The 21,555-nt window shown below is 38.8% G+C and overlaps 3 protein-coding genes across 3 annotated transcripts in view; 1 reads left to right on the top strand and 2 right to left on the bottom strand.

The window, feature by feature from the left end:
• Nucleotides 1–3,253: 3,253 nt before the first annotated feature.
• On the top strand, nucleotides 3,254–4,757 carry aplnr2 (apelin receptor 2). Its single transcript, XM_051706244.1, has one exon. The coding sequence runs from the start codon at nucleotides 3,254–3,256 to the stop codon at nucleotides 4,517–4,519; it is 1,266 nt and encodes a 421-aa protein (XP_051562204.1). The 3' UTR covers nucleotides 4,520–4,757.
• Nucleotides 4,758–5,501: 744 nt separating this feature from the next.
• LOC127445826 (26S proteasome regulatory subunit 6A-B-like) lies at nucleotides 5,502–9,532 on the bottom strand. The gene is made up of 11 exons (XM_051706232.1): nucleotides 9,452–9,532; nucleotides 8,746–8,826; nucleotides 8,505–8,630; nucleotides 8,222–8,326; nucleotides 7,932–7,994; nucleotides 7,593–7,730; nucleotides 7,296–7,439; nucleotides 6,918–7,163; nucleotides 6,654–6,799; nucleotides 6,035–6,116; nucleotides 5,502–5,849 (listed from the first exon to the last, which is right to left on the bottom strand). The coding sequence occupies exons 1-11, from the start codon at nucleotides 9,491–9,493 to the stop codon at nucleotides 5,739–5,741; spliced, it is 1,284 nt and encodes a 427-aa protein (XP_051562192.1). The 5' UTR covers nucleotides 9,494–9,532; the 3' UTR covers nucleotides 5,502–5,738.
• A 732-nt stretch (nucleotides 9,533–10,264) lies between these two features.
• Nucleotides 10,265–21,555, bottom strand: part of LOC127445850 (mitochondrial carrier homolog 2-like) — a 32,030-nt gene continuing 20,739 nt past the window's right edge. Inside the window, exons 12-13 of the mRNA XM_051706285.1 lie at nucleotides 12,173–12,248; nucleotides 10,265–11,845 (exon numbers count right to left, since the gene is read on the bottom strand). Of these exons, the coding sequence (XP_051562245.1) occupies nucleotides 11,759–11,845; nucleotides 12,173–12,248 (163 nt within the window). The 3' untranslated portion in view covers nucleotides 10,265–11,758. The remainder of the gene's footprint in view (nucleotides 11,846–12,172; nucleotides 12,249–21,555) is intronic.

Raw genomic sequence — 21,555 nt, 5'->3', positions numbered from 1 at the left:
GTATCGAATTTCACCGGATTATATCATGAAAATAATTTTAAAAATTAGCTAAGTGCGCAGAGCTGTCTCTCACAAGTCTGCCCTTCGCATGGTATCACGTCCACCATTCAGTTTGTCTAAATATGTTAAAATATGTCCAAATATGTGCAGCACTTGTCTAGTTCAAAACCTTTTTGCATGTAAGTTGCATTCATACTAATGTGCTACCTTCATGTTCTTTATTTAAATATATATATATATATATATATATATATATATATATATATATATATATATATATATATTGTTGTTGAAAGATTTCAAAATGGCATAAAAATGTTCATGACAGAAAATGATGTCATAGGGTGCTTTCAACTCGGCACAAGCCAAGGAATCAGAGGAAAAATTATTTTGTTTCTAGGCGGTATGGTTCAAAAGTTATTATCATAAATATAAGTGCAAATTTGAGCCTTTGGTGGCGCTAGAGGGTTTGAGATATAGACTCCAAATTTGCTATGGTAACATTTCAGACTGCCCTCTATCTGTGTGCAAGATTTCACAACTTTTTACCATATGGTTCTAAGGGCTGCCATTGACTGTAATGGCTGAATAATAATAAGAACTAACGATTACAAGAAGGGTCTTAGCCCCTTCAGGGCTTGACCCCTAATAAGCATAAACTGCTCTTATTATGCGTAGCTTCTAAAATGCACAGTTTTGCAGTGGTGTATTGATAGGATTCTATGGAGCTGGCTGTTATTGCAGTTATTGGACATTGGTGCGAGAAATAAATTAGGGTGTATAATATGTTAAATCTCAGACAATCTTTCCTACAGTGGTTCAGCTGCAGTGGTACACAGATGCTTTTATATAATGGAAGGTACCATTTATAGTCTAACCCAATACTTTTAGGACAGAGTGTTTAACTCATGTCATACACATTGCAACCCCATGACCTCTTTATAGACCCTTGGTGTTTGGACAGCTGAGATCAATATGTGTAAAGAGTAGGAAATATATGAAAGTCTCTCTGACATTGAGGGGCTAGCACATGTGTGTTTTCTCCACATTTATGGTATGTAATACTAGCAAGAGCAAGATCAGACAAAAACAGCAAATATTTACACAATCAAAACTGATCTAATATGTTGAGTCAGAAGGGTTATTTTTGGGACCATACATGTTTAGGCTGCTTTTCTTTACCTGATTGTTAGACATCTAAACATCTGGAATTTGAATGTCCCTGTTCATTTTCCACTAAACCTGCTGAGGTAAGCATAAAAGCTGGAGAGTCTGTTTCTGTTATATTTGTTTCATTAGGTGATTGGTCCAGTTTAAATGGGATGCAAACAGGATATTTCATCTGTCTATACCTTGTCTCCTTACTCCTACTGTCCTCTGCACATCTTCATTTAAACTAAGTTATTGAGAAAACACAAGATCCAGCAACTGTATTTTTAAAATATTTGCAGTGTATTGCCTCATAAATAGTTATTCTGTTGACTGTCGAAATACTCTTCAAGACAAAAGGCTTTCCCTTTTTCATTCTTATTGAGAGTCTCAACACACATGCATAAACAAAGCTCAAGTGAATCCCTGTTTTAGAAGTGTTTAAAGAACGTAAAACCCAGACTGCTCAAACAGTTCAAATAGGACCTCAAACATGCATTTGTGCTTAAATTGAACCAACCTATAGTTTATTAGTGAAATTGGGCCAGGTGAAGAGTTCACACGAACATATGAGGTTTTCTGTCCTTTTCTAACTTTCCTGAGATAATATGTTTCAAAACAGCTTAATGTTGTATTTGACTTTTTTATGTTTGTAGATATACTGTATGAAACAAATTAACAATTTTAGACATTTTTACTACTATTATTGTGTTTCAATAAGAGACTTCTGTAACTCCAGGCACATGCTGATATACTAAATGCAACTGTCAACATAATTTCTTGATATAAAAATCCAATTACGTCCCGACTGATATAGATTGCACAATGGGCCACACATAGTGTCTGGTTTCCTGACTTCTCTGTGTACTTAAGTAATCCATTGTTTGTAAGAATGCATGTAGGCTAATATTTGCTAATACAGCCTCATGTGTTTAGTGTTTGTATGGAGTTGGCAGTGTTGGCCAAATAATTGCTGTTTACTACTTTGAAAGACATTGTCAAGTGTATAATGCTCCTTTCAAACCTAAGGTGTTTTTGGCTAGTGTGAATATCAACGTTCTGAGTTTACACAGTCTGTTTAAGAGTAGGGACACTGTTTGGAGATCTCACAAAACTGCTACTGGGGTGGTCTTACATAAGAGAGGAGGAGAGAAAAGAAGAGGGTAAGTACACAAAGAGTGGGATGGGGGGATCTTTAAAAAAGAGAAATGTCCCCTGTAAGTAAGACACAGAAGTGTGAAAGATAGTAGAGAGAGATTTAAGACAAAAACCTTGATACAGACTGACTTATTTCCTCCTTTCCTGGGTACAAAAAACTAATCTAATCTTGACATTGGGAATTACCACACAAAGGAGGGAAGTGGACACTTTGCAAAAGACAGAAGCGACCAGTCCTTAAGAAAAGCAGGTATGTGACGCTTTGATTAATTTTAAGGTTCCACTCAGAGATTTGACAGAGAAGCATGGGTTTTGTGGGATAAACTTTTTTTTTTTTTTTTTTTTTTTTACAGCTTTTCCCTCTATGCTCAGCATGTCCATCATCTGGAAATTATTCTCTGTTTTTTATATTAGACAATACATAAAGAAAGGTTTGCCATCTGTTGTAGCTAGTTTAACAAATGCTGTTTTTTTTTTTTTTTTTGCATTAATTGTCAATTAATGCAGAAGAATGTAAATGACACGACAAGAAATGTTAAATATGTGAAAAGTTACTTTCTCATTTTCTTTATGCACATCTTGCGATAACTTTTTCTTCTTTTATCTATAAGTGATAACCCATGGAAATCAAAGGGGACTGAAGAGGTAGGAAAAGTCACCCGTCACAACTCAATCATGGGAAACACCCTGATATAGAACAAAAATTCTGAATATGGACAAAACACAAGGAGAAAAGAGCTCCCACCACCAGTTCAGATAGGTTAAAAAAAAAAAGAAATCTGGAAAAAAACATATTCATTCTGCCCCCCTAAGTCCGACTCACTTTGCATTACAAAAGCGTAATAGTCTCAAGAGCAACAACAACAGGAAACCCAGAGGAAACATCACTGCTCATGTCTTCCACTTGCTTCCTACACTGCTAGATGAATGTTGGGTGCTCTCCATGATGTCCGAGTGGTCTCTTGCCCTGCCTTCCCCCTCCCCTTTTCCCTTGTGTGACTATAGTGAATGGTCTCCAACCTGGGTGCTGATTCCATGCGTGTACCTACTGGTGTTTGTGGTGGGCTCGCTAGGCAATGGCTTGGTGCTATGGGTATACCTGGACCGCCGAGCAAGAGGCCACAGGAGGATTAGGAGCTGTTCCAAATCTTCCCAGACCCCTGATCCACCTCCTTGCCCCTCCCCTACACCTTATTCCGTGACCGAGTCGTTAATAGCCAGTCTAGCACTGGCTGACCTGGCTTTCGTCATGACCCTGCCATTGTGGGCAGCGTACACGGCACTGGACTACCACTGGCCATTTGGCCACGTTCTGTGCCAGGTGAGCAGTTACATTGTGGCACTTAACATGTATGCCAGCGTGTTCTCTCTGACCGGGCTCAGTGTGGAACGTTACAGTGTCATCACACGCCGCTGTTGTAACAGCTCAAAGCGGGGTGGGTCAACCATGCGTGCCAGGTGGATTGTAGGTAGTGTATGGGTGGCAGCTGGAATCCTGGCACTTCCTGCTCTGCTTCTACGAACTGTGAGGGAGGTGGATTTGGAAACAGGACCTGATGGTGACGGGCAGGAGGGCAGAGATAGATATGGGCGTGTCTACACCTGCTTGTGTGACATGGACTACTCCAGTTTGATCTCAAGCAAACTGGACCCTGCAGCTTTGGAGCAGACAGAGCTGATGTGGTCAGCAGCTTTGGGGTTAAAATCAACTCTGCTTGGCTTCCTGCTGCCACTCATGGTGCTCCTGCTCTGTTACGGCTTGCTGGGGCGACTCCTTTCCCGACACTTCAGCCGCGGCCCACGGCCTGATCATACGCGTCAACGCAGGCTCCTCCGCATCATCATCACTCTTGTACTGGCCTTCTTCCTCTGCTGGCTACCCTTTCACGCTAACAAGACACTCTCGGCTATGGTGGAATTGGGCATCTTACCCTTTTCCTGCAGTTTTGACCAGTGGTTGGTAACAGCCCATCCATATGCCATCTGTTTGGGCTACATAAACAGTTGCTTGAACCCTCTACTGTATGCCTGCTGTGATCCAGCATTCCGTAAGCACTGCAGGGGTCTACTCATGTGTGTATTGGGCAAATGCAGAGGAGCAAAGCGAGCAGAGGAGAAAGAACAACACAACAAGAGTTCCCCAATACCATCAAGGACATATGAAGTGACACCAAGTAAAGATGAGCAAACAAGAGAGAGATACACTCTGTGACAATGTTTTCTATGGAAAATCCTTACATCTTTGAACTCGGCTAGGAATTTTAGATAGCATGAACTTCACCCCTTCAGCAAAACAAGATGTCAGTGTAGTGTGGGAACTGAGAAACGTATGGAATCCACTTAAAATTTTCCCATGACATAAAGCCTGAGTGAAGAGGAGCAGGCACATTTAAGACAACATACAGCTGTACCTTCTACCATTACAGTGTAATTCAAAGTGTTGTTGTAAATGTGCTGCTACCCATCGGCAGGTTGCTGAATCCTGTCTCAAAATATGAACAGCATATAATTTTTCTTGATTTGTAAAACTTATTACATGTAAAATAAACCTTTTGAATTTGTATTTAGTCATATCAATGACATTCAGGATTATTTTTTTTTATTTTTTTTATTGAGGGTTAGTCCAAGAGGGAGAAAGCTGTACTTGAAATAATGTAAATACTGTCACAGCATGTGCTCACACTCATGTTCTTGCAAACCCATACCAATGATGATTGGGACCGACAGCCTTAATCATCATTCACCTTCATTATATATATAAAAATTACTGAGGCTATAATTCTGTCCAATGTCTCCTTTTGTTTAGAAGATGGAAAGTCATACAGGTTTGGAAGAAAATGAGCGAAAGTGACTAAATTATGGAATTTTCATTTTTCGGTGAACTATCCCTTTGAATCATCTACAGTCCATTCCAGAATTATCAGATATTTGAAAAATGCTACAACTGCTTTCCCCATCATTATTAAATAATATCACAGATGATAATCCTGTGATGGACTGGCCACCTGTCCAGGGTGTTTCCCTGCCTTCAGCCCGAGACAGCTGGGATAGGCTCCAGCACTCCTCACGACCCTGCATAGGACAAGCGGCTATAGAAGATGATGGATTGATGGATGCATATTAAATAACACATGAAACATCACCACTTCTATGCAGAAACATAGCACTTGACACATTAAATAAAGCACAAAACATATTGGAAAAAAGGTTTTTAATGGATCATGAGAAACAAAAATGTTAACTGAAAAATACTCCATAAAAGTCATAACTGTGAGGCAGCCCAGTCTGATTTTGGCTGATCTGTCTCCATCAGAACCAGAAGATCATTCAGATCAGCACTGGATCCCAACAGCATAGATGAATAGGTGTGCCTAATCCTTGCCACTTACTCTCTCTAACAAATACGCACACATTAACAGTCTGCAACCATGTTAAGCATAGTACTGCAGGTTGGCCTTCTTCTTTGCCTGCACTTCCAGAATGCCCTCCATGTAATCCTCATGGTTGAGTTCAGTGGCCCCACGTCGCAGAGCAATCATTCCCTAACACACAAAAGACCATTTAGTGAACACACAACAACAAACAGGTAGGAGCAGTGACTTTGAGCCACAAAATAATTTTGACAACTCTAATAAACAGGTGGCCTTTTACTAGGGCCTTAAACACAATGATAACACAACCCCACAAAAGAGGTCCAAATGGTAAATGAATTGTAAATATCACTTACGGCCTCAACACACACAGCTTTACACTGAGCTCCATTGAAGTCATCAGTACAGCGGGCCAATTCTTCATAGTTCACATCAGGACTACAGCATACACAGAAATAAAGAGGCTAACAAAATGCTCACTGCGTTTTACGGTATTATAATCGAATAACATTCAGCATAACAGTTGTACTTCAGTTTTAAAGATATATTATGCAACCCACGTAAAAAGAAAATTAGCTCTGAAAGTGTAGAGACTGAATGCAATAGCTGCAGCATGGATAAAAATGCTCAAATGTAAACAGCGCAGGACATTCTGTTGAGATTTGAGACAATGCCCTTCAATAGAAATAGATGCTCCATCCATAAGTAATATTGCTCATCAAGGCCACGTTTTGCTTCTTCAACCTCAAGTCTTCCCCACAATAACTGTGCTGAGTGTCAGGGATCTTTATAGTACAGCTTAATCTGTGCTCTGATGCACCCCCTCATCAATGGACGTGCCAAAATACAGAACTTACCATGAACAGGAAATGGCAAGAAATTACCTTATACATCCAAATGTTCAACATAATTAAAGACAAATCAATATTTTCTTATAAACCAGAGCAACACAGACACAAAAGAATTGTTCAATACCAGACGTTCATCTTGCGGGAGTGGATCTGCATAATGCGAGCACGAGCCTCCTCATTGGGCATGGGGAACTCAATCTTACGATCCAGACGACCTGAACGCAGCAGGGCTGGGTCCAGGATATCCACCCTGTTTGTAGCAGCAATAACCTAAGTAAAAAGACAAAAAAACAAAAAAAAAACCCAACAAAAAAAAACATAAGTACTACTGTTAAAAGACCACAGGCCCATGTTTACGACAGCGTAACATATGAACGCGAGTTGGTACCTTCACTTGCATGTTGGGCTGAAAACCATCTAGCTGGTTAAGCAGCTCCAGCATGGTCCTCTGCACCTCTCTGTCTCCGGCCTTCTCACTATCAAAGCGCTTGGTGCCGATAGCATCCAGCTCATCAATGAAGATGATGGAGGGAGCCTTCTCCTTGGCAAGAGCAAATGCATCACGTACCAGTTTGGCGCCATCACCAATAAACATCTGCACCAGCTGAGGGCCAGCCAACTTCAAAAAGGTTGCCTGAGAAGGGACAATGAGAGACAAACTGAGGTAAAGTGTTAAGCATCAACACTGAAACTGTAGGAAATGCTCATTTATACCACACTGTTGTCTAGTAGGTTGTTAGTTCTTTCTCACTCTAAGTCACTGTACCTTGGTTTGAGCTGCACAGGCTCTGGCCAGGAGGGTCTTTCCTGTACCTGGTGGTCCGTACATCAGAACTCCCTTAGGTGGCTGGATGCCCAGATTCTCAAACTTCTCTTTGTGGTTCATGGGCAGAACAATCGCCTCCACCAGCTGCAAATAGCAAAGCAGTGAGCTCAGAAAACAGTCAACAGCAGTTTTATCTACCACACTGTCATTGTGAGTTACTGGACAGGAATCAAGCCGATATTGTGTGTCTGTGGTCTTTTAGCTTAGCTAAACATGGAACATTTTATCAGACAGTACCTCTTGGATCTGCTTGTCAAGGCCACCAATGTCGCTGTACTGCTCTGTAGGCCTTTCATCCACCTCCATGGCTTTAACTCTGGAGTCATATTCAGTGGGTAGAGTCTCCAAAACCAGATAGGAATCCTTATTCACACCCTGTCAACAGGTGCAGACATTCATTGAACACTTTTATTAGACAAAACACTTTTTAAGTAACATTTTAACATGAAAGCTGAGAGCATTAAAAATGGTTCTTATGCGGATCCTGAAAACACTAGGAAAAAGTTAATCTGATTTTATCCTATGTTCATTTAGTTATTCATTCACAGGTACAGGCTGCCACAAATGCTCACTTACCACAAGATCACCTGGTTTCAGTTTCTCAGCATCCACCAAACCAATCACAGGCAGGAAATAGGTCTGTAATTACAGCACTGGACACTTTATATGCCATAAAACTAGAAAGAAAACAATAAGTAAAGCAAAGCTACATCTTTAAAACCTATTCAAAGATGAACCAGGATTTAAATTGAAAAGGTAATGCAAAACATTAACAGAGGTAAGAAAAACATGATGGAATTATATGGTCCCACAAAAACAAGGTAGCCATCATCACTGCAGCAATTTCAAGCATTTGATCGACCCACCTGTCGTGTAGATGTTTTGATGACGGCACATTTGCCCTTCCTCTGAGAGTCGAGATCAATGTTGGCCCCATCTTCTTCTTGGTCATTAGGATCAACATCCAGCAGCTTCCGTTCAAACACGCAACAGTGCCAAATCAGTGTTAACACAAAGTGTTTACAATCCTTTATAACTTCCAATGCACATACTAAATGTCCTAAGATGTACATTTAAATAGTTCCTTAATGCCCTATCCTGACAAGCCAACAGAGACTGCTAAATAACAGCTCTGACATACTTCCTTACCTCTATGACGTTAGAGACGAGGTAGGGTAGAGTCTTGTTAACTTTGATTTTCTCTGTGTTCTCTTTAATCTTGTCTTTCATGGCTTGCAGCTCATGAGTGACACGCAGAACCTCACTCTTCATAATCTGAAATCAGATGCATTATAAAGAGGATACAGAATTGCATGCAGTCACTAAAAAAAAAAATCTCACACTAAACTAATTTGAATTAAAATATCTAGCATTCCAATAGGAAGTTTACCTTAATCTCACTGTCCAAAAGACGAGTCCTTTGGACGATCTCTTCAGTGGACATTTTAAGGACTTCCTCGCCGATGCCATCCTTTAAAATACAATTCAATGAGAAGAGTTATTCCTGAATATGGGTTGTGTGCAGTACCAGACAAACAAGTAAATCAGTCTTCATGAGAAAGTTGCTCAGTGTCTGTTTTTAAGTTTTTTAGTCCCTTCGCCCAAGTTCTAACCTTATAACAGGCAGATCTATAATAATCATGTGTAATACTTAGACGATATCTCCTGATCAGCCATATCAGACTTGATGTGAGAAGCATCAATTTCCATGATCATCGTTAGCTCCTCTGGCTAATGTTATCCTAGCAGTCATCATCACATTTTAACGAAATATGTGTAACGATCTTAATGTAATTTTCGACTGGATTAAAATCAGAGCTGTTGTGTCCTGGTTTATTACAGTGAATAGTCGACTGCAAACTGGCGTGGATGCACACGTTTACAAAGCATGAATGAACCAGAGTGAAATTCACTGTGTCACGCTATGCACTTGTACCATCAAGCTATAAAACCCTAAACAGCGCTCAAATATCATTAAAATAGGGTTGATACGATAGAAATCATTTTCTACTCATCTCCACAATATTTACTAGTTGTAAAAAAATAATAAAATAATAAAAAAAAAAAAACAACCCAAAAAAATTAAAAAAACAGACCTCCACCTCATCCCAAACTGATCTGTCATTCAACGACGACATCTTGAAATGCTGCTTCTTCGCAGGAACGTGTTTATGGTTTTTGTGGCTCACCGTCAGTGAACGCCACTGTCCCCTTCAGGCGCGGATGACCAAGCCACGAATTAAGCGCCAACGTGGGTCTTAAACACCTATTTGTGGCATTATATAAAACGTAAATGACGATTACACTGCTTTAATGTTACATTTTTGTTTTTTGATTGTTCAATATTCATAGTTTACTGAATTAAAATAACACAAGTTGTTTATATTTTATTATGTTGGCATATTATGTTTTATATGTATATATCTATATATATATATATATATATATATATATATATATATGTACAGTCCAGTACATTGACTTTTAACAGATAATGTCATGTATGTCAAATAGGCTATATCTTATACATAGATGTTATATTTAAGGGGTTAATGTATGTCAACCAGTTGTGACCAGAACACCTGCATGACCAGGATCCCCCTTACTACACGGCTACTAAGCAAATAAATAAAATACATGGACATAATGCATAAAATAATAATGACCCATAAAATTAGTTGAAATTATGTAGTAATGTGAGTAGAAAGGCTCAGCAAACACATGGCACCACTGACCAAACAGAATAGAGTATTCCAAAGAGTCGTGTAATAATCATCACACATACTTTATTCTTCTGCACCCCATTATATTCTACTGGTACATTAAAGAAACATGATAACATTACAGCCTGTCTCTTAAATGACTGCAAATATGTATGTTATGATGAACAGGTAAGACACAAAGACCACTCTTTTGGCATTACGTTTATTTGGGTCAATTAGAATGTCAATAGAAATAAAAATCTCTTTATTCTGAATGCAATCAAGAGCTCTGATGGACATGTGGACGCCACACCTCAGGCTGTTATAACTCACTCACTGCTACGGAGCCAGAGGCTCTTAATGAAGTCACCAGGGTGTGGTCAAGCCTAGCAAAGCAATGCCAAAACTAGATGTGCTTCTCTATCAGCTCCCTAGTTCAGTAGTCAGGGCACTGTTCAGGGAGTTGCCACAGTGTACTGAAAGGTTAGTTTCCAAAAAATTCCCAGAATGCAACGTAAAAACCAGGCAGCATCGTAGCTCACTGTGTTCCCTTACTGGAAACGTTGCTATATCTTCTGAAGACTTTCAAGTCATTAGAAGACAAGCACAAGTGTAAAACTATGAAGTCAAAGCCTTATTTTCTCTTTAAAAGAGTTGTTTGTAATGTCTTTAATCCATAATGACCATGAATGGGAAACAATCTTTTAAATTATAGTTGTTAGAAGGTTAAAATAACACTTCTTTTTCATAATGATCCTGTGCGTTTGAATAACTACAGCCAAAATTCATGCCATTTATACAGCAACTTTGTTGATTATTACCAGCTGTGTTTAAATGCGTGAGCTTGTAATTGTGTCGCAAGTGATTAAGTCACAAGTGTCCCAAAGTGTCCGAGTTTATGATATAATGATTGACGACATGGGGAGCTAGGGAGCTGATTGAGATGCACCCTAGGACCACATCTGGTATTTAAAGCTAGGGACTGCATTAACTCAAGGTGCTCCTAGTCTCGCATAGCCAGACCTTTGACTAAAACGGCAGGGTTAGAGCACGGACTGTGGGTGGTCTGTAGGCTGCCAACTGAGGCTGAGACTAAGGCGCTGCATTACCGTTCTCTTACATAAACACACACATACACCAACTGACACATGTGGCTCAAAATGGACCTGCTGCTGGATTCACTTTACTGTCAGTCTGCTATTCACAGGGTGGAACACTTCTTGTCTGTCAGTCAGTACATTAGACAGTAGGGACAACAACAGGTGTGTAAGGACTGATGACCATAATTTTTGGGGTCAATGGGAACAAAAAGCAGAAGAATGAAAAGAGCCTGCACTGGAATCAGGCACAGATGGTATAGGGGCTGGTATGGACTTACGGTTGGGAAAGCACCCTCAAATGCTACTCTGAAACACTTCTATTAGGGTTTATTTGTTGTGGTATGTATACAAATCCCTGGGTATAAATAAAAATAAAGCTCTTTATGTTTTCAAATCAAAGCAAATCACCATACAGTGAAAATAATGTAATAAAATTAACAGAAATAATCCTGGATGCTGATGCAGTCTGATTATCAAAAAGAAAGAAAGAAAAAAAAAGTCTGTTATAATAAACAAGTGCATACAAAGTATTGGGAGTCCAACTTCTTGGGCCAGTTCAATTATATTATCATAATTAAAGACTATGCTTATAGCTTTCCATTCAGAAAAATCTCTTCTGCTCGATGGCATACGTCTTCCCTGCTGGCAACTTTCTGAAGAACAGACTGTTGCCTCTGCTCATGTTGCCCTGAGATACACAAAGAGAGAAGAGGGAATCAAGATTCATCTTTCTGATGGTTGCATTTCTTCAAATGTTTATGTTTCAACAGAAATCATCATTAATAATGCTCTCTGAAGATTCTCAGTAAGTCACTGTAGAGACTCTTGTAGACATTGTAGTCAACTGGGCATGTTTTCTCTTCTGCTCAAGACGTTCTGTTACCAAGTGTCTTCATTATTAACTGTCACTTAGATGTTAGGTGAAACATCTGAGAAATCATGTCTAGTTGACTAGAACAATGTACTAGACATTCTTTGTTTGTTTGACTTGCTCATATGAAGAGAAATTGCTCACCTCTCGGCTCAAGTGACTCCAGCAGTGAAGCCAGTTGGGATAAACAGCAGCATTAGGTGGAAGACCTCCAGCCAGCCTAAATCAGATCAGGAGAAAACATTAAACAAATACAACTGATGTTACCATAATCTGTTTAAAGCAGCAATGCCTCCACCAGCAGTCTTAAAAGGTGAAGTGTGTAAACACAGTTTCCTCTAAGCTGCGTGCCCAGGCACATTTGATATTGCTTCCATTCAGACAGAAAAAAACGGACTTAAGTGTGTGGGGAAACCTAGAAACTTTCCTGAATCAAAGCCAAATGCATGCTCAGTGTTTCAACTGGAGCCCACATGAATATTCACAAACATACAGCATTTATAACAGGGCACGAGCACTATAGACAGAGTCCCTTTTCAAGGGATGCCAGTCAACACGGCAGCCATTTTTGGAATGCTCCCAGGCAGTGTGGGCAGCTATTTTTCTATGTAAACAAGCAGCATGAAAGTACAGCTTCCTATCTACTTGAATGGGGAAAGACCGAAGTCTCAAAGATGGTTGGTCAAGATTACGATCAAAGAGCATATTTCAAATCAGCAGCAAAATCCGACAACAATGGCATCAATAATGTTTTTTTTGCTCCGATCACGCTTAAAAAAAAAAAAAAAACACTTTTCAGACTGGTTCAGCTAATGCGCATTCTTGAGTTGACTGACAGGCGATCACTCTATCTAAAAGCTGATTGTCTCTTTTACCTGTGAGGCGGAACTTTCTTTTCAACATCTGTTGGCCATTTCAATTTCTCCATTCATTTTAATAATAGTGCTCCATCTCTGCTAAATAGTCACTGGCTATAGGCCATTTCAAGGACTATTTGTCAGCCTAAGAAAGTGACATTTTTGTTCCTTGAACATTTCCTACTAGTTGTCATACTCATTCAAAACAACAACTTTATTCATAGTGACTTTAACACAATTGTCATAAAATTTTGTATTAAAACATGGACCATGTTGTTCGGTGGCCGGATGCTCCCTGGATGCGTGGAACTAATGGAAATCAAAGTGTTTAGATCTCCAAAAAGCAACCACAAATGTAAGCAAGAACTGCACTAAACCCTCATGAAATCATTTAGAAAAAAAACTGATTGATGTCAAAGTAGAAAATAAGAAAAAATTGAAGATGAACATCTTATAAAGGTAGGGCTACTAAACATCACTTTCATTCAAAGCATTTATTGTAAATGAAATAATTACAGATCATAGTTTGGATTCGCTCTGGTTGACTGAAACCTGGCTTAAATCGGATGAAGATATTAGTTTAAATGAGTCTACCTCACTCTGTGATACTAATTGGGGGAACACTTTTATATGTAAAGAAACACAAACCTTTAACTACACTTTATTTTAAAATTAATGTACAGCCTATTAAGAAAAAACTATTTTTAACTAGTCTACTTGATAATGTGACAGTAAAATTAACAGTAATTCCAGTGAAAGTCTTCAGTGGAAAAGAAGCCAGTTTTCTTTGCACAATTTTTTTCAACTTGTATCTGGACTTAGAAAGTGGACTTCAGATCTCTTTTTTTGTCCACTTTAGTTGTAACTAAGATATCAGTCCACTCGCATTCACACCATTATTTTTTTGGAACCCAGTCAACTTAAATATTGTTGTAGATTGTAAATAAATAATTATTATGATAATTATAAATTATTATTATTATTATTACTGACATTTATAATTTTGTAATACAATAGTTATATATTTCAGTCGTGCACCTTTAACTTTAAAACCCTCTGGCTTTTATTTTGACAGTCAAAACACTCCAGCAAGTCCTGTAAGTGTCTGTATGTGGGCTAGTTCACAGTAGTTTAATTCACTACTTACTCAAAATCTGGTGAAATGGTCCTCCTTTGCCATTCTCAATGTATAAGCAAACCGAACTAATGAGCATCTACATCTGAGATTTTGTTCATGTGTGGCGCTAACATATTGCACCGAGGGCAGCAAGCACATTAACAGCATGCGCATGTTATGTATGCGTGTCAACAGAGCAGCGCAATTCACTCAAGTGCTGCACATAGGATACATACTATACATTTACTTGTAAAACACAGCCTTTTGCGATTCACAGAGCTATTGCATGTCTTAAAGTGGCTTTGAATAAAATGCATGAAATGCATATAGACTACTTTAATGGTGCCTTTATGGTTCTTTAATGTCATTTTTGAAACTTGACAGTAACGAACATGACTAACACAAGGTATCGGATTTGGAGTGGGCTCAACGAACTGATACACAATCCATCTAAAAACATCAGCATTGGAGCTGATACTGATCCAGGTGTCGGATCGGTGCATCCCTATTATTCAGTACCATGGCTAAGTAGACAAGAAATAAAGCTCTGACTGAACCAGAAATTCAATCGCAGCATAGTAGTAATGACTTTATGAATTTCTTTACTGATCAAATTAAACCCATAAGAAACAAAATTACAATTATGCTGCCACAAACAGTGTCTCATAGTATTTCCTACGAGCAACATCAGTCCTTCGCTGTTATAGGTGAGGAAAAGCTAACAAATCTTATTAAATCATCAAAAACTACAACATGTATGTTAGACCCCATAGACCCCATCAGAAGTTTACATACACCTTAGCCAAATACATTTAAAATCAGTTTTTCACAATTCCTGACATTTAATTGCAGAAAACATTCCCTGTCTTAGGTCAGTTAGGATCACTACTTCATTTTAAGAATGTGAAATGTCAGAATAATAGTAGAGAGAATGATTTATTTCAGCTTTTATTTCTTTCATCACATTCCCAGTGGGTCAAAAGTTTACAGATACACGTTGTTAGTATTTGGTAGCATTGCCTTAAAATTGTTTAACTTGGGTCTAGCATTTTGGGTAGCCTTCCACAAGCTTCTCACTATAATTGACTGGAATTTTGGCCCATTCCTCCAGACAGAACTGGTGTAACTGAGTCAGGTTTGAAGGCCTCCTTGCTCGCACACTCTATTTCAGTTCTGCCCGCAAATGTACTATCGAATTGAGGTCAAGGCTTTGTGATGGCCGCTCTTAATACCTTGACTTTGTTGTCCTTAAGCCATTTTCCACAACTTTGGAGGTATGCTTGGGGTCACTGTCCATTTGGAAGACCCATTTGCGACCGAGCTTTAACTTCATGGCTGATGTCTTGAGATGTTGCTTCAATATATCCACATAATTTTCCTTCCTCATGATGCCATCTATTTTGTGAAGTGCACCAGTCCCTCCTGCAGCAAAGCACCCCCACAACATGATACTGCATGGTTGGGATGGTATTGTTCAGCTTGCAAGCCTCACCCTTTTTCCTCCAAACATAACGATTGTCATTATGGCCAAACAGTTCAATTTTTGTTTCATTAGACCAGAGGACATTTCTCCAAAAAGTAAGATCTTTGTCCCCATGTGCACTTGCAAACTGTAGTATGACTTTTTTATGGTGGTTTTGGAGCAGTGGATTCTTCCTTGCTGATCAGCCTTTCAGGTTATGTCAATATACGACTTGTTTTACTGTGGATATAGATACTTGTCTATCTGTTTCCTCCAGCATCTTCACAAGGTCCTTTGCTGTTGTTCTGGGATTGATTTGCACTTTCCGCACCAAAATATGTTAATTTCTAGAAGACAGAATGTGTCTCCTTCCTGAGCGGTATGATGGCTGTGTGGTCCAATGGCGTTTATACTTGCGTACTATTGTTTGTACAGATGAACGTGGTGCCTTCAGGCATTTGGAAATTGCTCCCAAGTATGAACCAGACTTGTGGAGGTCCACAATTTTTTTTGTTGTTGAGGTCTTGGCTGATTTCTTTTGATTTTACCATGATGCCAGGCAAAGAGGCACGGAGTTTGAAGGTAGGCTATCAGAAGCTAATTGGATAATTGCCTAAGCGCTTGACATAATTTTCTGGAATTTTACAAGCTGCTTAAAGGCACAGTTAATTTAGTGTATGTAAACTTCTGACCCACTGGAATTGTGATATAGTCAATTAAAAGTAAAGCAATCTGTATGTAAACAGTTTTTGGAAAAATTGCTCATGTCATGCACAAAGTCGATGTCCTAAACGACTTGCCAAAACTACAGTTTGCTAATATGAAATCTGTGGAGTGGTAAAAAAAATTAGTTTTAATGACTTCAACCTAAGTGTATGTAAACTTCTGTCTTCAACTGTACTAAACTCCTGATAGAGGTGTTTCCTGAAATCTCAGAACCTCTTCTTAATATTATTAACTCCTCACTATCCTTAGGGAATATCCCAAGAAATTTTAAGCTGGCAGTTATCAAACCCCTTATAAAGAAACCACAACTTGATCCTGGAGAGTTGGCTAATTATAGACCGATCTCAAATCTCCCATTTATGTCAAAAATACTAGAAAAGGCAGTGTCCTCCTAACTATGTTTATTTTTACAGAAAAATGGTATTTGTGAAGAATTTAAGTCATGATGAGAGTGTTGAGTTACAAATGACTTGCACTTATCATCTGATTGCAGCTGCATTTCTCTTCTAGTGCTTTTAGATCTTAGTGTAATGCATTTATTAAGGGTGTAACGGTTCAAATTTCTCACAGTTAGGTTTGTATCACGGTTTTATGGTCAGGGTTTCGGTACGGTTTGGTATTTATGTTCATAAAAAATATATATATTACTGCCAAATCCAAAGTAAAAATATTCTATTTGGTAAACACTTCAAGAGATTTGCCCTCACTACAAATCACCATGGTTTTACTACAGTAACCAAATGTGGTGATGGGGGAGCGGTCGTGTGTCTGTTTGCGGGTGAGAGGGAGTGGTGTGGCCTGTCAAGCTGGTTGAGATGATTTCTTTTTTTTTTTCTTTTTTTTTTTTTTATTGAAAACAGGGAACATATAGGTCATCATGGGTGTCACAATGTCAAGTCACAGTACATTTCCATCATCTTAACATACAATATCCTACTTTCCTCAATGGTAGTACATAGTCCATTTTTCCCAATACTTGTTACATTTTTCTAAATTGAGCTTTGAAATAAATGTGTCTCTCCATACAATATATTTCATTTACAATTCCTAGTCATTGGTCCCTTGTTGGAGGGTCAACCTGCAACCATTTATGAGTTATGGCTTTCCTACTGCTTGCTAGAAGTATCTTTAATAAGTATTTATCCTTGTCTAAAACAGTTTCTGGTATTTTCCCTAGATATAATGTAATGAATGAATATTCAAGCTCCTCTCCTACTTCTTGCCAAAAAGGTTGTACTTTCGGACAGACCCAAAAAACATGAACATGATTAGCCATTGAGGTTCCACATTGCCTCCAACAAAAGCCCCGACTCTGTGTGCCTGTGTGTAGTGCTGTTAGTTTATGAGTAATAAAGAATCGTATTAAGTTCTTCCATCCAAACTCCCTCCAGGATATTGAGTTTGCAGTATTTGCCTGTATCACACATAAGTTTGTCCAGTCTTCCACTGTTATCTGAGAATCAGACTCTTTCTCCCATTTTTGTTTAATGTATTTTGTCAAATGGTTCTTACAGGCTTGTATACATCCATATAATCTCGAAACCAGCTTTTTGTTGTCTTCTAATATATATGCATTTGAAAATATTGTAATCAAATTATAATCATCCATCAATATACTTTTATTTTTTGGTTAAAATAGTCTCCTCTTTTCTAGTCCAAATGTGTCTGAAATGGCGTGATAACTGTAGTTTTCCACTGGAGATGACTGAACAGTAAGATGTGATGCCTCTCCAAACCCACTGTTTAAATCTCTCGTCCAGCCTAGCAGGCTCAAAACCCGGGTCAAATGCTATCCAACTTAATACTCCAGCTTGTTTCTCTAGCTGTAATTTCTTCAATACCCTAAACCATAACTTCACTGAGAATACAGTCCAAGTGTTCAATCTGTTATAGCTCCTTCCAGCTTGATTTTTATTTCCTAGTATCGACTGTACAGATGTATCTATCTGTGTAATTTCTAGGGTTTTCCATTTAGACTCATAGCTTGGTATACACCAGCATACTAAAGGTTTCAATTGTGCAGCATAATAATAATCCTGAAGACATGGTAGAGCTCTCCCTCCCTTCTCTTACGTCAACTGCAATGTCTTAAACCTTATCCTAGGTCTTCTGTTATTCCAGATAAACCTCGAGATCATCCCATCCCATTCATTAAATTGTTTTTGCGGTACTGATGATAGGTCCAAAGAATCTAAAAATCTCCTTAGAGTTGGAGTGTCGGCCCTAACCGGTTGAGTGTATAAATCTTTGTAGTATAGTTCAAAAGATTTCCGAATGTCTTAATTCGTTGCATTCCTTTTGGGTTTTAGGATTCCTGATTTTATAAACTGTATTTTTTGCCTGTTGTTTTCTTATCCTCCTAGATAGAAGTTTCATTGCTTTGAGTCCTGTCTCATAGTACCTTTGTTTAGCAAATTTGATCTGTCTTTCTATTTCCTCATCATATATCCCATTTAGGTCTTGTTCAACTTTATTTAATCGAATCAGTATTTGTGGGTCATTCTGTTCAGTATGTTTTCTCTCCAAATTTTTCATTTCCTCTTGTAGATCTAGTAATCTTTTCCATTTCTCTTTTTTACAGAAAGCAGTGAGAGCAATAATTCTGCCCTGAATTACAGCCTTTGCGGCATCCCACAGGATACTTGGAGACACTTCTCCATTATCATTGCATTGGAGATACGTTTCAAATTCATTCTCAATCTGCTTCCGTACTGCTGTGTCATTCAAGATACTCGTATTAAGTCTCCAAAGTGTATCTTTCTGTTGATTATCTAAATATAGAATAAGGTATACCCCTGAGAGATCAGATACATCCCTAATCCCTATATTACAGTTTTTGATTCTATGCCTATCTGAATTATACATAAATAGATAATCAATTCTTGAGTACATAAAATGGCAAGCTGAATCAAAAGTAAATAGTTTTTCCTTTGGGTGAAGTTCTCTCCATATATTAATCATAGCCAATTCTTTAAGCATTCTTTGAACCATTTTGGTTTTTGGATTCTTCTTTCTGGAAGGATTAGTCATATCCAGTCTAGGCTGGAGTTGGACATTTAAATCCCCACCGCATATAAGGGTTCAGTATGATCCTGTGGCTATTAGGTCAAATATTTTCTTTAAAAAGGATTTGGTGCCTCCTGGTGGAGCATACACATTAAATAACATTACTTCTTTATTATCTAATTTGCCCCTAACCAAAATATATCTACCCTCTTTATCTTTAATTTCAGACATAAATTCTAAATTCACAGCGTTAGGAATCAAAATAGTTACTCCCCTCCTGTGTCCTGATTTATGAGATGAGTAATAAATATTTTGAAAACCAAGTCTCTTTAGTTTTTCATGTTCTGGTGGGGATAGATGGGTCTCCTGCCAATAAATTACCTGTACTCGTTCTCGTTTCATTTTTGCAATAATTTTACTCCTTTTGATCGGATTATGTAGCCCATTGACATTAAGTGTAATTATCTTATATTCCTGACTATGCATATATTCGTTTCAAATCGCATATCTTTGTGTAACATTTCCCATGACAACTTAGTAAACATAATAAACAATGTATAAACAATCATAACAAAATGAACAATAGAATAAGAGAATAAAAGACTTCCAAGTCCGAGGTTCAACATTAACCCTCAATCTGAGAGGAAATCCTCGTGATCATCGAGGGCCTCTCGTCAGTACAAAGGAAAATACTCTCAGATATTCTATGCACCGACAGTTTCTAAACTGTCCCCACTTAACCGGTTTAAAGATTCAACTTAAACAGGCTCAAAAAATAATATTCAAACTCTAATAAAACCAATAGGAAATAAATTAATGGGATATGAACCCCTTTACTTAAAACACTATCACATAAATTGTTCTTTCGTCAAGTATTATCACTGTCCATGTATCATTAATGCGCCAATTACTGTAGCAGTTATTAGATTTCTCTAAATTAGATGGTCTAAAAGAGTCTTGGAGCCTACATTGATATGCAGGCCTACATTATCAGTCATCAGGAAGTCCCGTCAGAGATTTATGGCTCCTGCCGCTTACCCCTTGGTCACATTAGAAACAATCAACTCCCGACGTTACACTCATCAATATCAGTTGATCCTGGAGTGACGCGGTGAAAGCTCCGTAACTTCTCACGTATCTGTTTATGGTCCACTGCTTGGTGGCGATGATTTGCACCCATCCTTTCCCATGTTGCAAGTCTCCGCTGTTTCGGTTCTGTAAAGTCAGGCTCCTTGACATTTTCCAAAGAGAATCCTTTCTTCTTCAGGTCTTTAGCTGCCTCTGCCGCATTCTCGTAGATTTGAGAACCATTTTCGAAGAACACCTTCAATTTAGCTGGGTGTGGCATTTGGAACCGAATCCTTTGGTTTTGAGCTCTTTCAGAATCCCCATGTATGCCTATCTCTTCTTTAATATCTCAGGAGGATAGTCCTGATCGAAATAAATCCTCTTCCCTTCAAATCGAACTTCTTTCTTTTTTCATGCTGTGCGCAACACCTGTTCTTTCACTCGTACTCATGGAAGCACAGTACCAATGATCTGGGTGGTGCATCGCTTTGGAGCAAGTGATCAATGACAGCGCTGTATTCCAAGCTCCTTATCCGTTGACAGCAGGCCAAGCTCAGACTTTATAAGCCTCATCATGAGCTTCAGTATATTGCTTCCCTCAGATCCCTCCGGGATTCCGAACATACGAAGGTTGTTCCGTCTTGAGCGAGCTTCTAGGTCGGTTAACTTTGTTTGCAAAGCCTTTTGATTCTCCAACGCTTCAAGAAGTGCATCACTTGCCGCTACGTTCCATTCCTCGATATCGGCTATGCGTTGTTCTGCTTCCATCACTCTGCCGGTAGTGGTTTGTGGACTGCCTGAAAAGTCTTTCAATTTCTGGTTAATTTCTTCTCTGAACTTGTTCAACTCCTTATGCATATCATCCCGAAGAGAGAGGCGGAATTCACCCATATCACTTTTAAAATCTACTCCGAGCGCTCGGATCTCGTCTCGAATGACCCGTATACCAGAGTTAGCTACTGCTTCGTTAGCCTTCCCCGCCTCGCCATTATTTTCACAACCCTCTTTGTCGCCGTCGGTTATTTCTCTGTTTTATTTTTAACGCTTTTTTGCTTCTTCCCTTCCATTTGAACTTTTAGCTTGATTTTAACTACTTAAATGTATTTTCCAGGAGATTAAAATCGACCGGTTGGGAGAGATTATTTCAAGCAGCCATCTGCTTCGACACAACACCGGAAGCTTTGTTGACATGATTTCTGTCTGGTCGATATGATTAACAGCTGTTTCTTGTTACACTGATAGCGGGGAGAGACCTCAAAAGCAGCCAAAACAGGCCAGAGAGCAGAGAGAC

Source organism: Myxocyprinus asiaticus, chromosome 1 (assembly GCF_019703515.2).
Source record: "Myxocyprinus asiaticus isolate MX2 ecotype Aquarium Trade chromosome 1, UBuf_Myxa_2, whole genome shotgun sequence".
NCBI lineage: Eukaryota > Metazoa > Chordata > Actinopteri > Cypriniformes > Catostomidae > Myxocyprinus > Myxocyprinus asiaticus.
This window is presented reverse-complemented; position numbering and strand designations above follow the sequence as displayed.

Excerpts from the sequence above, each read along its gene's own strand:
- aplnr2 (XM_051706244.1), top strand. The coding sequence starts at position 3,254 with ATGTCCGAGTGGTCTCTTGCCCTGCCTTCCCCCTCCCCTTTTCCCTTG.
- LOC127445826 (XM_051706232.1), bottom strand. The coding sequence starts at position 9,493 with ATGTCGTCGTTGAATGACAGATCAGTTTGGGATGAGGTGGAG. Across the intron at positions 8,631-8,745 it reads TTTTGGACAGTGAGATTAAG|ATTATGAAGAGTGAGGTTCT; the intron begins GTAAACTTCCTA and ends ATCTGATTTCAG. Across the intron at positions 5,850-6,034 it reads AAGCTGTGTGTGTTGAGGCC|GGAATGATTGCTCTGCGACG; the intron begins GTAAGTGATATT and ends TTTGTGTGTTAG.